The sequence below is a fragment of the Hesperophylax consimilis genome, chromosome 12 (genome assembly GCF_061612785.1).
Source record: "Hesperophylax consimilis isolate HC1 chromosome 12, BYU_Hcon_1.0, whole genome shotgun sequence".
NCBI lineage: Eukaryota > Metazoa > Arthropoda > Insecta > Trichoptera > Limnephilidae > Hesperophylax > Hesperophylax consimilis.
Window position 1 is genome coordinate 4,285,851 of NC_142847.1, and position 18,035 is coordinate 4,303,885.

Consider the following 18,035-nt stretch of genomic DNA (forward strand, 5'->3'; position numbering starts at 1 on the left):
ATGATATATTAGGTTTGAACAATTTGAAATATATTCCGCAATGCGAATTCATCAAGTCTCGTGAATAAAAATGGTCGAATAAGGGACAGGATCGCAGAAAGGAAAGGGTTAATTTAATCTAGCGGGTCCAGCCATGGTGAGGGAGCAGGCCAAAACAAATCTGATTGTGAGTGACGCGACGACGACTCACCCCCACCCCTCCACCTCCTAGGAAAATCTTATTACGCGCAGAGGAAATTGCTCGTCAATCAAAAGGGACGTATTTAAATAAACGTCCTGAATCTATATTGGCCACATTGGAAATAGACTAACAGAGTCCAGATTTGCAAACTGCCTCCTGTTTTATATTATATTTTAGTTTTGTCCTGTCCTGCTGTTATTGTTATTATAAGTTTTGTCATCACTTTGTATAAACAGTATATTTAGTGTTATAATATTAGATCTGTATTGGGTAAGGCAAACTGTAGGAATAACTTTAAGAACATGACCACTAATACTGAATTACCGTTTTTAAGTCTGTTATAGTTAGCGCACTTGAAGAGAAATGACACTACACCGCGCTATATAAAGCCATGTTATTATTATTATTATTATAATTATGTATTAGCGCAAGAATACATAAAATGATGTCAAGTATTAAAGCTAATATAAGGAGGATAGTAATTTTGGGTACTACCTACTCCCCCACTTGGCTGCGGGATAGTTAACAGTGTAAATTAAGAAACTACAACAATCGGAGGTGCCATGGACCCACTCGTTCTGGGAAATTAAAGTCTTCTGTGCTATTATCATTCTATTTTGTGTGAAGACGCGATATTCACATAAAATAGAATGATCTACGCCGTATTCAGAAGATAGATTGTACAGAGTTTTCAAAGTAATCTAGAAATCGTAGTTTAAGATTTCACTTGGGAAATCGAAGAAATCTAGCTTGATAACGTGCCACATTTTAACAGAGTGTTATTTGTATGTAGTATATATTTTCTCGGTGTATTCGTAGATTGAGTTGAGCGATTACGTTTACTAAACTAAAAATATATCTAACTGATGACACACATATTTCGTTTATAGTTATATTAAAATATCATATCTTCATCAATGATTAAAAATATAACAATTATTTGTAGGAAGTACTAAATACACATTTTCTCCATTATTAATAAACTTGATTTAAATTTTACGCAAATGATAAACAACCATTAAGGTATGTCATATGTTTATTTTTCAGTTGTGTAAAATCTAAAACACGTTTATTAGTGAGGATATAAATATTTAATTTGGATTAAATCAAGTGATCTAGCTCATCGGATGCCGGAGATCCATAGGAAATAAAGGGCAGTATAAGGACAGTAACAAGGCAGTAACAAGTACAGTGATAAGTGGCAACTAAATCGTTCACTTTTTAACACAGTAAGTAACTACTCAGTTGACTTTATATTTCAAGGAAAGGTATTAATTAAATAATATGGTAATAAGATGACATAAATCTCTCGAGTCGATATAAAATATTTTACTATAGTAAAATAATTAGTAGTAGTATTATAGTAAAAAAACAAACTTTGTTTGTTACGGGTTGATTTTGAATAACAAACAATAAATAAGTTTGGAAAACTCTGTTTTACAATGTACGCATCTTTATGTTTATCCTATTGTAAAATTGGCAAAAAACTAAAAGTCAACAGTGGGTGCTTGCATAGTTAATAAACGGAGGAACTTATCAACAAAGTAAACAGAAATTGTGCGTCAGTGTTGCTCATCGTATCTTATCAACCATTTCGCAAACACATGACCGCACTAGCCCAACAAATTATCATTTCATTTAACCAAGCTGGGAGAAAACATCATTACAATAATTATTAATTCAATTATCAAATCGACCGTCTGCTCTGAATTGTACAATTATATTAAGGCGAAGTCTAATGCTAAATCACTATTTTGATTAATCTTTATAACGAATTGGTGTACATTATGATTACCAAAAAATATACTTTAGATAAATTGAAGATTTTCCTATCGTTTCGCTTGAGTAGAATACAAATAAAATAATAAATTACTCAATAATATAAATGTATAAAAATATAAATGTAAACTATCAAAAAAAATATTTTTTCAATAGAAATGTATGAACGCATAAGTGAAACAAGTTTTTAAAAATACAGTATTATAGCTAAGATTATCTGTGACAGTTTCACTTGATTAACTTTTTTGCTTTATTATAAAATTATTTACAAAATGAATTAAAAAAACAGTTTTGTGCTTGAAATCGAACGATTCTAGACTCCGTTTATCAAGCGATTTTAATGCATTTTACCTACAGTATAAGGTATACAAAGAATATACACATTTTTGGCTTGTAGCTGTCTCTTAAACAATTGACCGGACGGTGGCTGAGTTGGCATCGCATTTGGGTCCCACCAGGCGTAGTGTGTTCAATTCCTCGTCTGGCTAAGTCCTCCATAAAACAAGCAAAATGTTCCGCTTACTGTGGTGGAAGTAAAAGATTTTCAAATATTGTCAGGTTATTCGTAACCCGGGAATGCCTTTCTTTAAAAAAAGTAAATAATATCTATGTTTGGTTAAAATGAGATAATAAAGCGGACCAATACAATACCGATACAAAGTCAACTAATTCTAAAACTCATTTTACTATCCGTATTCAACATTGGATATTTGAAACGAGACGAGCTTTTTTTAAAGACTTGATTCGATCTATATATTTTTTTAAACATTGAAATATGACCGTAAACATGTAAACTTCTAGATAAGTACGTACCATGATTAACCTGTGTTCAAGTTTGTGATATAAAATAATTGATATATTTTAATCTTACTTTTAATATTTTGATCTTTATTTTCTTTGAAATATCTTTTTATCATTCAGTTTAATCTTTATTTCTATTACGGTTTATATTATGATAATATGTATTATGTTTTTATCATAATATGTCATGTTCCCGTATATTTTTTTATTTGTTTCTTCAAAATATTTTTTTTGTTAGTTCTTACATAAATTATGTATGTCTATCGTAATAGGGCATACGTAATCAGCAGAATTGTAATTTTAAAAAATTGTAATTAAAAAGAATGCGCTAATTTACCGTGTTAAAATATCTTCATATCTACGTACTGTAGTTACTTTCGGTTTATATATTTATGTACATACCTTTCTAGGTATAATATTTTCTATACTAAGTTAAAATTGTGAAGCATAATATGAAAGGTTCCATGATATTTCATCAAAATGAAAATTCAACGTCTTTCAAAAGTGATAGAGTCATTAAAATGATGAAACAACAACTAAATTAAACAGTTACCTTTGTAACCTATTTAATCTAGTTTTTGTTTAATCACTTTTCATGACTTCATGTCACTTTTTGTAGGCGTGTTGAATTGTCATTTTGATGAGATACCCGGTCACCAATATAAATGCATAATAGAATAATAAAGAAAACAATAATATTTTTACTATTTATTGCTGAAAAGCATCAATATAGCGTCCTTGAGGTGATTTTGCACAAAAACGGCGCTATACAAATCATCCAAATATTATTATTATCTACAATTATTATCACTATTCAATTCGGGAGATCGATAAAACAAGGAGAAATAAAAATTTTATAGGCAATCCGGAACAATTGACAAAAAACGGTTAACATTATTAAATTTTGAGAAATTTAACTAATAAATTATTCTTAGAGAGAGGTCGTACGTGATGTCATTGTTCTGGTATCTTCTGTCTTTTTCATTTTCATTCAAGACTTGTGAGAAGGAAGATGTTTCGTCTATGCGACGTACCTACGACCCCTCTCAGGGACTACTGTACCTACATAAACTTTAAAAAATATATACAGATTCTCTGTACCGGAGAACCTGAGGTCTCATCTTGAAGATAGTGAAGAAGCACAGAAGACGACAGGTTCGAGCAGAGTAAGCACAATGAGTCGAAAAAACGACCAATTCGAATACGCGTTTGGCCTAGTAGTCATATAAAAGGAAAACAATCCATAGAATAAATAATAATAATTAAAAAGAAAAACCCATACATCTGGACCATAATCAAGGCGCATGGTACAAGCTGGTACCAAGTTACAATCAGGACAAATGAAAACAATATAACATCCCAATTAGTTGCAATAATCAGGTGCCATAATAAGATAATTTAAATTAAACATAATTAATTTAATTAGAAAAAGAGCAATTAACCTCACGAATAAAATTACAATTTTTATAAAAGGGGGCATCACAAAAGACGTTAAAATGATAATACATAGTTTGGTTCTGATTATGCCAATATTGCGAAATGCGCACTTCCAAGCGTTTATTTGTTAAATTGATTAACATATATTAAATATATTTTTGGCAATGTGATTGTGATAATACTGTTAGGATAATAATTTGCATGATACACGCAATAAAGTGTGAAAAAATCGTCACATCCTTAAATGTTATTGGCAGTAAGTACAAAGGTAGCTGAAAAAAAAACATTTAAAATATGTCAGTACTAAGAACCTTATCCAAACATTGCTTGAAAACTTTTCATCGAAGACTAATTATTGCACTATCCGGTCAAAATCATAACACAGGGAAAATTCCAAATGATTTCATCGGAATTCAATATTAAAAAATACCCTTTCACATAAAACTAACAGGATACCACAAAACCGGACTGTAAACGGGCACAATTCACATAAAATACCTCATTTAATACGAGTTTTTCACTGGTGACGAAGCATTCGTAAACAATAATAAGTATTATTGTGAATTCGACTCCTTGTAAACAAGGCGCGAACAGCGATCGCTGAAAACGCGGAGAGAACGAGCGCAGCCCTGCCGGAGAGAAGGCCTGGCGGCAACTAACTGAAATTTCAGTGATAAACGCAGTGTCGACACTAGCGCCACCTAGCGGGAAAATTGCGCACCACATTTGAAAACAAGAATTTTGCGCGAAATTCTGCAGTTTTTCAGTTTATGTTTCAGCTTTTTTGGTGTTTTTTTTAATATTCTAAAAGATTATTGGCAAAGAAAAATTATTTTTGCCTCTTTAAATTTCAACGGTACATTTTTGTTAAATGTGAATACCCCACAAGAGTCCCAACTGTTCCCAATCGTCTGCAGCCAATGAGACTGCAGACGATTGCAGACAATGGCATCCCCAATTGAGATATGTTGTGAAGTTAATGGAGAGGGGTAGAGGATGGGGAAGAGGAAGGTGGTGAAGTACCTGGCTATTCAGATTTGGTCACCAAACACGGTTAAAGTCATTTCAAGCAACGTTTCAATTCTGAATGGTGGTCTGGTCCAGGTACTTCCACACCTTCCTCTCTCCTCCCCACTATCTCTAGCCTCATAACGTACGACAATTGGGGATGCCATAGTCTTACTGGCTCCAAATAGTTGGGACTCTTGAGCGGTTTCACAAAAAAATTAAAAAAGGTACTTCATCGCAAAAAAGACAAAAATAGATGTAAAGAAAAGGGAGAAGTAGTTTTACAAAATCAACTGCTCGTTTTTGAAAAAAATTACGTAATAGTTTTCTGCGTAGTCTTAAATTATAATAAATATCTTATGGCAGCAAGTGTTAAAGTTATGAAAGCTTTAACTTCAAGAATAAGCAAGGTTTTTAGTGACAGAGTCAAGTGTATTTTAATGATGTTTTTGTTTAAAGTACATACTAAGAAATTCTAAGACCCCAAAATAAGAAAGAAGCTAAGCTCTAAAGTCGAATTTCTACCTGATATTTGGGTTGCCCTAAAAAACTGCCCCCTTTTAAGACTGGTAGTCGAAATATAAATGATTTACTGTAATTCTGAGATCGTGGGAGTATAATATAACAAGGCCGGGATACTGAATCAAATCAGCCTCCTAACTTGTATGGGAACCTCAAAAAAACTTATTTTTATTTGTTTTATTAAATTAACTAAAATATTTCAAGATGTTTTAATAAACAAAAATAAATTGAAAAAAAAAGATTTTTTTTGTAAAATCCCATACAAGTTAGGAGGCTGCTTTGAATGAGTGTCCCGGCCTTGTGATCTAGGTTCTGATAATACCCGATATGAAATAGATATAAAAGATACTTGTAGGCGAAATCATGGGAAAGGTGAATAGAAAAAAAAATAGTTGAATACCTGTGCTGGGGATCAATCCATTCCTCAACTTTCCAGGTAATGAATATCGAATTGTAAAGTGTTAAGGTAGCATTATTACAATACTTGTAATAATGCTACCAAACCATGCAATATATTATTTTTTTCTTTCTTCATATGAAGGCATTAAGTATTTACCTATAAGTGATGTTTACAAAGTTATTGTTTAATTTTAAATTATTTTTTCTATTAATCTGTGAGTTGAATTTTGTAATTTTTATTACATTCAAATTTTAAAATTCAATAAGTGTTAGATTTCCTACTTGTGATGAGAAATTAACAGACTTACGTAAAACCAAAACAATAATATTCTAATTTAATAGGAATAAGACAGGATGTAAAACAAATTAAATTCATAACAGAATTTGAAACATTTATTGGATAACCAACACCTCTGTCATAGAGGTCTTTAATTTATTTACATTTACTGTGTATCTAATTTAGTAACTGCTATTGTAGTCTATTTTCATATTTGTTTTTTTGGGTTCCCCATGTGGTGTAGATTCTCCAGTTTCCCGCTTGTACTACGAGTTTCCGGACACCGTGTATAAAAGAAATATATTTTTATATAAAAAAAGGGTCGCTCAAAGTGGTTCGCAACGTTTGGTGATTTAGCAGGGGTTCCCGGGTTCATTGGGTGAGTTGTATTCTGGATGCGCCTGTCCACAAACTGCGTGGTTTACCAGATCGGGAGAGGCTGGTTTGGGGAGACCCTTTGACCTTTCCAACTGGTATCTCGACCCATCATCTTGCACCGCAGTACGAGGGATATATTCATATGTTCGTCACTCCTGGACACACTGATCGGTAGATTCCTACCCAAACCTCATTCTTTTTACCTTCCCAGTACTTCATCTCCTTCCTTTACTTAAATAAGATCCTCAACACATCATCCAAAAATATGACATAGTCTAATAAAAAAAATAAAAAAATCGATAACATATTTAAAAAAATTACACAATCACAAATAAATTATACATAGAGGCACAAGAGTCCAAACTGCCCGGAGCCAGTGGGAATATGACATCCCCAAAATGGGGTATGATGCAAGCAGAGGGGAGGCAATCCGGAGGAGGAAGGTGGGGAAGTACCTATCTTTTCAGATCTGGTCACAAACCATGGTTTATGCCTTTTCAAATAACGTTTCGGTTCTCGTTTCGGTAGTCGTTGACCAGAGCAATACTGATGATAATATCTACCATTCTGGAACTTAAATATTCCCGCTCAATTACTACTACAACGTAAAATGAACCTTGCAGGAACGAAGCGAACATTGAAATAACCAACAAAAAATCTTTTTGTTATTTGTTTTTGGGGTGTTATGCCGTATTGCGCTAACTCCTTCTTTAGCCAACGTTTCGGACAGCATTGCAGTGTCCGAAACGTTGGCTAAAGAAGGAGTTAGCGCAACACGGCATAACACCCCAAAAACAAATAACAAAAATACTTTTTGCCGTGAAAATCTTAAATCATATTTAACAAAAATCTGTTTTTATTTCACGGTAAATAAATTGATCATTACAATGTCCTTTCTGAAGGTTTAATACTAACACATTATACATAAACAGACAGCATTGCCAGTTCGTAATAAATTAATAATAATGCACAGATAAGTCAATGCAATTAAATCATTTAATCAACCTTCAATAAGTTCGCAGTCGGCTTCCTACAAATAAAATAATGTGCATTTACATCACCAACTGAACATACATTAGGCTGATGTCATAAGACAGAAGGGGGCAGAAGCTCGTAAGTTAGGAATTAATCCAGTGGCGTGGCAGATATAATGTAAGCTGCTCGGAGTCAGTGTATAACAGGGGCCATGGTTTTGATTAAATAAACTTCAAATAGAAATTTAGTATGAAACCACTTGACTGGAGGTAGTGACGTCCGTGACGTTGAGAAAACATTACGCGAATATAATTTATTCCAAAGCCATCAGAGAAGTTGCGTACATTAAATAGTATTTTCTAAAGCAATATTTAGCGCAAGCGATTCTGAACTCATCCTTCATGTAGTTCCTGCATACTGTATCGGTCGTGCATGGCCGTAACCGCCGTAGAAAGTGCATAATCATCTCAAGTGAAATTCGCAGAGAGATATTATTGTTCTAAGGTGTTTGTGATTTGATACACACTGTATTGTAGTGCAAATCACCATAGTGTGGCCCCACTAAACCATCATCCGAAGACAAACTGCCGCTAGAACCCGACCTGCATCGGGAATCACAGGTGTTCATTAGGCAGAGAGGAAAATAAATTCCCTTTCTCCGAGCCGCGAGGTGTCGCAAACAACTGCGTCATATTTCACACCGTATTCTGTCTCTTCTCAGATCGATCCACTATTCTTTTAGCACTTTAACATAAATCGAATTTTTGTCGAGAGTGACAAATGTCAACCGTGTACAAATGTTGTTGGCCCGATTATACACCGGTGTCAAAGGGATCAATGACGCTAGTTCCTCGGAGCATCTTCCATTATAATACCGGTAGAGCAAGGACAGCATACCTACCTGACGCCTGTGCTCTAAAAATTGCAATCCGCCTGTTAAGATAGGGGAATTTATCAAATGGACCGTCCGTTTCTGCACAGAGTTAAGGGTTTTTTCAGGTATTTTGGGGCTCCGGACCAGAGGTGGCTGCCAAATGCAACAGTGGGGCGCACTTGCGATTTGTACAGGGTCAGCAGTTGCGTACTATCTACAGTATCGGCGGGCCCTGTACAGTACACCCAGCTTCTGTGAGGAGAGCTTGACTTTGGCTTCGATGGAGCCTTTGTGCCTGAGCTGGTCACTTACAGTTACACCAAGCATATCAATGGAAGGCACGTTGGGAATATTGCTTCCATTGAAGGAGACTAGATTATCATTTCGATCCCTTTTAGATATAATCCGACATGATTGGGTCTTTGAAACCTTAAATTCGACGAAGTTATTCTTACCCCAAGAGAAAACCCTCTTGAGGTAACTGTCCATTCTCTGCTTCAAAGCCCTTTAAGCTGTTGGAGTTTGTGTATCCTTTGGGGGCTTGTCAAACAAAAAGCTATCATGGACTGTACTGTCGTCCGCGTAACAGTGAATTGGTGCACACGGCAAAAGGTCATTGATGTGCAACAAAATCAAAGTCGGAGACAGAACCGAACCCTGTGGGACAACCGTCTGAATCGACCTTTCCCTCAAGAAGTCAGCAATCCACGTACATAAGGATGCGGGAAGTCCGTAAGAAGGCAATTTGTTGAGAAGTCCTGGGTGCCAAACCCGGTCAAAAGCCTTGGAAATGTCCAGTGCAACCGATTGGGTCTCACCGTAACGTTCCAGGCACCGCCCATAAACAGGCGTCACATACGCGAGAAGATCACCGCACGAGCGGTTCCGCCTAAATTCGTATTGACGGTTGTTAATAATTTTGTTATTTTCGAGGTATGTGAGCAGTTTGTCGTTTGATCACACGTTCCACCACCTTAGATAGAAAGTAGATAAGAGTAGATAGAAAAAAGCGCTGTGAAAAGCGTTGGAAGGCCGAATTAAAAATTGCCCGAATTTCCCGAGGGCTAGATTTTTTTTTGCTACGCTACTGATCTAGTATATTATAATAACTTCATAAGACGTAGTACTGGCAAGTAGCATGGCCTTCAAGCTGAGGTGGGGCCGACTCTGAACTAATATAGCAGTTGTTGTAATAACTCTAATAAATAGACCGGACGGCATCACTTGCTTACATTATATACAGATACAGACACACAAACATTACAGTTACTTTATAATATTATATAACACACAACACACAAGAACATCACCGTCCTGGGCAGTGGAATAGGCACATTATAATGCCGAGTAATCACATTGGTAAAAGAATACCGCTGATAGCTCCGTTGTAATATGTCTGTCTTTCTCATAAACCTAAGCATGATACCATATGTCCATAGGTTGATGGTTCGAAAGCCTTGGAAGGGAAAACAAATAATATTTTTTTTATTAAAACACAATTATAATCACTAAATAGATGCGCTCCACACGCTATTCTGTCCTATTCAAAGTGGATCAATGTAAAAAAAAAACAATAAACAAAATTCTCGCTTGAACGGGCTGTATAATAATTACAAAAGCATGGTATCAAAGTGGACATCTTCAATTGCGAGCCGAATAAATATAAAATTAATTAAATGTAAAGTTAGAAGGTCCCAACCGGATTATATATATTTTTTTTTAATTGTGAGTGCAGTTGCAGTGTAAATCGGACACCTAAATGACCGGTCAGTGGTTGAGTGGGCATAGCGCTTGGGTCTCACCCGAGCGTCGCGTGTTCGATTCCTCGGCTGGCTAAGTCCTCCATCACAACACAAGCAACATTTTCGGCTTACTGTGGTGGTAGTAGGAGATTTTCAAACATTGTTGGGTTATTCGTAACCTGGGAATGTTTGTCTTTCTTTTTAAAAAAAAAAAAAAAAAAAAATGACATCTGGCGATGTTCCCGGAAGGAGAACACCAAATCAACATTCAGATATCGGTTTGAGTCCCAGACACAACAGCACATACCATTGAGTTGTATATAAATAGACTCTACATTCCTTGCAATATCAGTGTGAAATATTGTTCCCGTGCGGGGAGTAGGAAGGGGTGTGTGGCGGCTGTCGATGTCGCCCGAATACTTTCGAACGCGAAAGCACTCAAAAAACGAGTAGAAGGTGACCGGCCGCCGCGCGCCACATGGCAAATATCCCACGAGTTTTTAACATTAATAAGTCAGTATACAAGACTACTGATTATGGTAAAATCCTATTTACCGATGAAAGGTTTTACCATTGCTTTCCCTATATTTTCCAGTACGACTTATGAAATATCTTTGAAGTTATCGCTGGAGACCTGTGCCCGGGGAGCACTTGTAACCGACGGATGCCCGTGATATCTTCGAACGCCAAAGCTGGCACTATCTATAAGCCTCAATGATTTAAATAGATATATATTAATATGGTTTAGTTTCCAAGTTTCCACGCCACACAGAAATGTATGGAAAAGATAGCATCAAACCATCTTATCATCAATTTTAATTTTAGCACCCAAAAAATGTTGGTATTTTGAAACATTACCGTTATCAATAAAAATACACATTACAATCTCAAGTACGTCATTACTGACGCAGAATTTCTCTAAGCACACTGAAATACTACATCCAAAATAAATATTGATAATATATTAGGCGTCTGACGAAGAAAAAATCGGTGGATACGTAAACGTTATACAGGCGCAAAATACAATCGAAAATACATAAAAGTAAAAAAAAATTGCGTGACTGTAATGAGATGCTCACAATGCCTTATGTTTGTTCGTGTCCGTATTAACCTAACCTAACAGCGTTTCTTCTTTTTATATTGCGTCCGTTTAACTGATCCTAAGGGCCATTTTAATTCGTGAAGGGGAAGTGAGCACAGTGAGTTTTGGGGCCCTCTTTGAAAGTCAAAAACCTACAAGAAAACAAAAAAACCACAAAAGAATGTTTCTTTAATTTTATTTAAGTGGTTTTTCAATTTGATCTCAAGTGACCTACCATGTAAGTATGGTACTGTATATTATTTGAATATATTGTTAGTAATAACATAGATCATTGTTGAAATGTATTATATATTTGTACAGCACCGTTGAGATGATTTTGCACAAAAACGGCGAAATACAAATCATCCAAACATTATTATTGTGCAAGACAGTTCTATGCCATCCAACCATGATTTGGAGACATATTATGAGCATTTACAAGTTTAAAATAAATTCAAAATATCGCTATTATCATTTTGAATTGTGTATTACACAATTTATATATTTTTTAATAATAATAAGTATTAGGAAAGACCAAAATAACGTCTAACTAATTCAACTGCATAGATAAAAAAAAAAATTAAAACTGAAAATTCAACACATTAGTCCGAATTCCCCAATAATCTCGAAGCCAGTGTGAAACTGTGTCCTAAACCTACGCGACTAAAATAAGTAAAGAAATAAGGGAGTGGAAAATTAGTTAAATCACAAAAACACGGAAAAGCCCCACAAGCGAAATTTTCAGCAAAATAAACTTGCATTCTAGATTAATTATCATTCTGAACTCGCAGTCATGCAAAGGTAGCAGGCAGTAATTTACGCGGTCATGTCAGAGCGAAACGCACAGTGTGTAGTTACGGTAAGGCGAAGTGCGTCACTGGTCACCATAAACTGGTATTCTTCCTCCACCTTTGGCTAGACGGGAATTCTACAAGGACACACGACTGACTGTAGCTACAGTGACTCTAGTATTATCTACAATTCTACAGTGACTCTGGTATAATGTATATGTACAGGGCCGGCCCAAAGCCAAACGGCGCCTGGTGCTAATAAAATTCTCAAGGGCGCTGAGTTAGGTGTCATGTTATTATCAGCGCCTTGGCTCCTTGACTTCTTGGCGCTTTGGCAAGTCGACGCCCGGAGCGGACTGCTCCAATTGCGCCTGCACAGTTATTTGTCTAAGGAACCACTGGCTCTAGGCCGTTAGAACTCTTGTGCAGTGTTCAGACATTTAAAAAAAAATTGTACAAAGGAGTTAGCAGAGTGGATGGAATGTTACTTTTTTACTTTACATGACCTTGGTACCCACAAAGGAGAGGCCTTATATACTACCGACATCTGTTGGACAACTCTATAACCTCTATGATCTATCTACACTCGAACTATCACATATTTCTTGCTTTACCCACATTCGGTAAAATAAGTCTTTTGATAAGATCCCCTTCCTAGGAAGTATCCGAAATGTCCAACTACATTATACATATTAAAAAACAACAGAAGGGGTTTGATGCTACAATAGTACTTCTAGTTGTAACTCCCGGTGTCTAACAAATCTTTAATAAAAACTCCAAGATCAACAATACACTGTGGACTTTTATTATGATAGATTATAATGTAGCTTGGACAGCCATCAGGCCAGTGTCCTTAATAGAAGGCGGTAATAATAATTCTGGGCCCCTGACCTAGGTAGTAATATAATTATCTATCCCTGAATTCCTGTATTATCGACAGCTCGACCTTATTGCTACAAGTGCCTTCTGTGAATAGCACCTCAAACTAATATCTAGGATATGATATTTCTCAAATAGAAGAGCTTCTCACTCATTCTTATGGTGGTGACTCCAACAACCGAACCATTTTGGCAAAACTCTCTCGTTAATCAACCAGATAAGACTTCAATAACAGTGGGATGCTACACAGACTTAAACACTGCTGACTTGATTTTGACACAAAGTTTGCTTTCCGAGTCACACAAGGGATATAAAACTTAATTCGTCGCACTAAGAACAGTGCCAAAGTAGAAACTTTGGGTCTCTCCGTTTCGATGGCCATCACTTTAGAATTCAATATTAAGATACTTCAACTGGTTGACCTACATTTACTGTCTCCGATTGGCACAAAAATTGAACTAAATTTGGTAAATGTGTAACCATGACGGTATTATAAATATATATGACCAACCTAGATCTCACGACGTACGTCTTGAATACCTTAAAATGAATTAACTTAAAATTAGTAGGCAATTGACTGATCTAATATGTTTACACAAAATAATTCACGGTCATCTTGATACTGCATTATGTCTGTGGAGTATTGATCTGCCACCATCTAGGAGACCAAAGGTGAGGAGAGATGCGGTTTAGAGCGGCACTCCGTGCAAGACTACGATTAGCTAACATTGCATAATTTATTTATGTTGTTCATTCAGTTGATAGTTTTGTGATCAATAAACACGCAAGTTAGTACCAAGCATTTTTATTTGTAACAAAACCCTACCGTTTCTAGCAAATTTTAGATTATGGGGAGTTGGAAGTAACTTTCTATATGTCTTAGCAATACTCAAATAAGCATTCCCAATTCTCATTGTTTAAGACGCCATAGCATGTTTCACCTGAATATAAAATTAATATGTTAGTGTTCTGACCCAAATGTGTCGACTATATAATAAGGTAGAGTGTGCTGAAGTAGACATTTTCGTCGATAATTTATAGAGATTCAGAGAAAGTTTTCTTCTGTTCCTAAAAAGTATGTTGCGCTAATTATAATATTATGTTTTACTTGTGTGTCTTTATAATATTTGTCATTTGAGCAAGCTTTTATATAATTATGTATTATAAATTTTGATTTTTTATTTAGACATACGCTAATTAATGTATCCTATGCCTGAGTAGATTTTTGTAATTGTATGTGTATTAACGGAGTAACTAGCTGGATTGTTCTCACATAAGTGGGAACATCTGTAAAAACAGTATAAATATAAAGAATATGAAAGGATTTCAACAAAAGATATATTTATGTTATTGTATATTGGGGGTGGTAAGAAATTTTGCAAATCGTTGCAAACAATACCATGATAATATTAATATTCACCGAGGTGATATAATGTAGAGTACATATCTAATAAATCCTTGAGGGTAAAAGGGTTAAAGGATTTTCAAGAGCCTAAGATCATAATAGCATATTGTACATACAAAAAAAGTGTACAAATCACATCAGTTTTAATTTGTTGAAAGCCTACCTGTATTTCAAGAAGTAACTCTGTCTTCCTCCTTCTAATGTCGATCAACATTTTCTGTTGCTCTGGCGTCAAATCTAGAATGAAGATAAATAAAAAGTATAATCCATACAAGTTTTCAATGATAAGAGATAAGAAGGGATATCTAATTACAAGGAAATTATTGGCAGAAGGTAAAAGATGGCAAACTCGTATATTTTAATTTAGAGGTTAATTTGTTACGCTAGGCTTGTTATAGATGACAAATCTGAAACAGTTAAGCGTAACGCCTTTGTTTTCAGGTTAATTAGTTCCTGTCAAAAGTAGTACTTACATTTTGAGCAAAATAATGTATAGTAAGCATACCCAAAAGTTTTAAGCATTGACACATACTTTAAAATTTAAAAATGTATAAACCATATTCAATTCAAGAAATCTATAAATTATACACGGAATATTTACAAAACAGTGACAAATTTACAAATTTGCGCATTTGGATAAATTGACCCACAAAATATATTATTAGAAATGGTTTAGTAGGTACCTATGACTATTACATAAAGTGTAATTGCAGAGGAAAACACTCATTCGGAAATGTTAGCCCTTTGGTTTTATCCAATGACTCAGAATTCCAAGAATAGAGTAATCATTATTTGGAGCAAGACAATAAAAATTATACACATTATACATGACTTATGTTGTGTCAGAATGCAGGAAGGTAATATTAGATTTGGCTCACACTCAATATACTGTCAACAAATCGATTCGGAATCGGCTCCAAGACACACAAATACAACGCATTTATAGTTTTATTGAGCAATTAGCAACTCAGGATTTGCTAGTTTTATATAAAACTAAAAAACTTCACCCCGAAACTGTGACAGTTGATCGTAAACAAACATGTTACAATGAGAAATACATAATAACTGACCTGATTGTGTGAACATTCCTACATGGCATCCCGATATGCCTGCAGCACAGAAAGACACATTTTCGAAATCACTTAACATCGCGAATAACGACCGAAAAAAACATTTATCAAAGAAAATCAACACACTATTCAACTAAACATCATCCGCCGTGGCCATGTTGATGAATATTTATGCACCTGTTCCGTTATGAACCCAAACACAAGCTACCAACTGTTCACAAATGCAACGGGAACCTACTCGGATAATTATTTTTTCCGTAGAAAAAAGTTCACCATAGACGATTGACCGTCAGGCGCAGATAAAATACACGGCACGCAGATATCAAAATCAAAATGATAGTTGATTTATGATCAAAATATTCGAGATGTAAACAAAACATTTCATCCGTGACAAATGCGATTTAAAATTTAAAGACCGAGGCAATGAAACAATGCAACGTGCACCTTTGTAACTTCTTATGTGGACACTATTTAACTGATTCCAAGTTTTCAGTAATGAACTCTTGGGTTAAAAAGCTTTGGGTTGTAGCATAGCCTAAAATACATCAATGTGTTGTAGCCATTCGAACAAGTTTCTCATTGTCCACCTTTGGACAGACTTCCAACTATTAGGAAGGATTTTTCTTCGTACTGACTTTTGCATAGTTATTACTTATTAAACTCAAAACATTTTAGTGCGATATTTTCACACACTACGAACGCCGTTAGCGCCTAAACCGCAACATTTCGAAAAGGTTCCAACTGGCTACAACTTCACTGTGACATAGAACCGCCAATTTCTAGTAAGACTGCCGCCGAATTCGCTAATAAAAACAAACTTGTTATTTTGGCGGTAAACCGAAAATGTCACATTTAAATCGTTATAGAAAATTTATTCGTCAAAATAAAAATAAAGATTATTTCGTAATTTTTTTCTATCATAAAAAAAGTGAAAATACCCTATTGTTTGGATTGGAGTATCTAACATAGCTTTAGAAAGCAGATTATTTTTCCTAAATATAAAAAACATCTCTGAGACAAAACATACAATTCGATGTAGTAGTTGTCTTCCTTTGATTCTATTATTTGATTTATGTGAATTGCAAGCGGTCCTAAATCTATTATTGATTGATAATAAAGTAACATTTAGGAATTAACGGTTTATTTATAAGTAAAATAAAATAATCTTGTTGCCATATAATGTGCTGTGTTCTAGCACATTATAACTACCCGTGTACCATATAGGTAGTATGGTTCTAGAACTGGGATATTTTCATGTGTTTCATTATTTTACAGGCGGTGCTAGCCCTGAACTAAACGCCGCCTGGCGCTAGTAAAAACCTCAATGGCGCTGTGTTAGTTATTAGTTATTATGTTATAATCAGCGTCTTGGCTCCTTAGCGCCTTGGCAAGTTAGCGCCCAGAGTGGACTGCTCCAATTGCGCCTACATAGGACCGACCCCGCTAACAGGAAATTTGCTCATGTAAAAAGAAACATAATTGCTGAAGTATGTCTTTTCTACCTACACAATTAAGATGGGTCTCTAATGATTCGTATATATTTGCGAGCCGAAACGCGAGCCGTGCCTCGAATTATAGGAAAGGAACGAAGCAACCACATATGGCATTTCGCGCCATTCGCTTCATTTTTGCTCTGTTGTTTCGTTCCTTTCTCATAATTCTAGGCTCTAACTGGAAAAAGTAACTAACTAACCATTACGCCGTTTCGCCGCAGGGGTAGGCAGAGAGGACAGACGGCCAAACAACTCGGTCTTGGCACACACTCCTTACCTCATTCACATTCATACATACTCTTCTAATATTCTAACTCTTGACATGGCCCGACTCAAGTATCTGATTCGCTTGGTCGTGCCATGTCTTCCTCAGGCGTCTCCGACTTCTGCTATCATTCACATTTGTATCGTTTATTCTCCTTTCACTCCTTTTATTCGCTCATTTGCTCTACATGCCCATACCATCTAAGCGTCCCTTTCTTGATCTTACTCATTACGCTTACATCAGCCTTGCACTCTTTAGGGATCTCCATATTTCTCACACGATCACACATGGTTTTACCACATATAAGCCTCAGGGATCTCATTTATACAGCATGTAATATGTTAATAATAAAAAATGTAATATGTTCGTTATAAGGTATTTAGCAAATATAAATAATAGAAAAATGTATTTTTATATGGATTTCTAGCAGTGTTGCATTTACAATTTTAAGCGATTTGTAGCTTAGATATCCAATTGAATCAGAACTTGTGATACTTGGTATTAATTTGTGAACTTATTTCTTATAACTCGTGTATCAACGACATGATATTTACCATGCACATTCGATTTTACTACCTCTTACTAATAATAATAAGAATCAGTAATCCAATAAAGCATATACAATAATAAGAAGAAAAAAAATTGACAGGCCCAACAACTTTTCCAGTGTGGCAGGAT

General features: G+C 35.3%; 1 protein-coding gene across 4 annotated transcripts in view; it reads right to left on the reverse strand.

The window, feature by feature from the left end:
- The window catches only part of step (cytohesin steppke), a 248,168-nt gene extending 232,388 nt beyond the window's left edge, over nucleotides 1–15,780 (reverse strand). Inside the window, exons 1-2 of one of the 4 annotated variants that reach the window (XM_089638054.1) lie at nucleotides 15,600–15,780; nucleotides 14,693–14,766 (exon numbers count right to left, since the gene is read on the reverse strand). In XM_089638054.1, the coding sequence (XP_089494180.1) occupies nucleotides 14,693–14,766; nucleotides 15,600–15,678 (153 nt within the window). In that variant the 5' untranslated portion in view covers nucleotides 15,679–15,780. Of the gene's footprint in view, nucleotides 1–4,628; nucleotides 4,829–14,692; nucleotides 14,767–15,599 lie in introns of those variants that run through there. The other 3 variants (XM_089638049.1, XM_089638053.1, XM_089638052.1) reach the window with 3 other exon arrangements.
- Nucleotides 15,781–18,035: the final 2,255 nt, after the last annotated feature.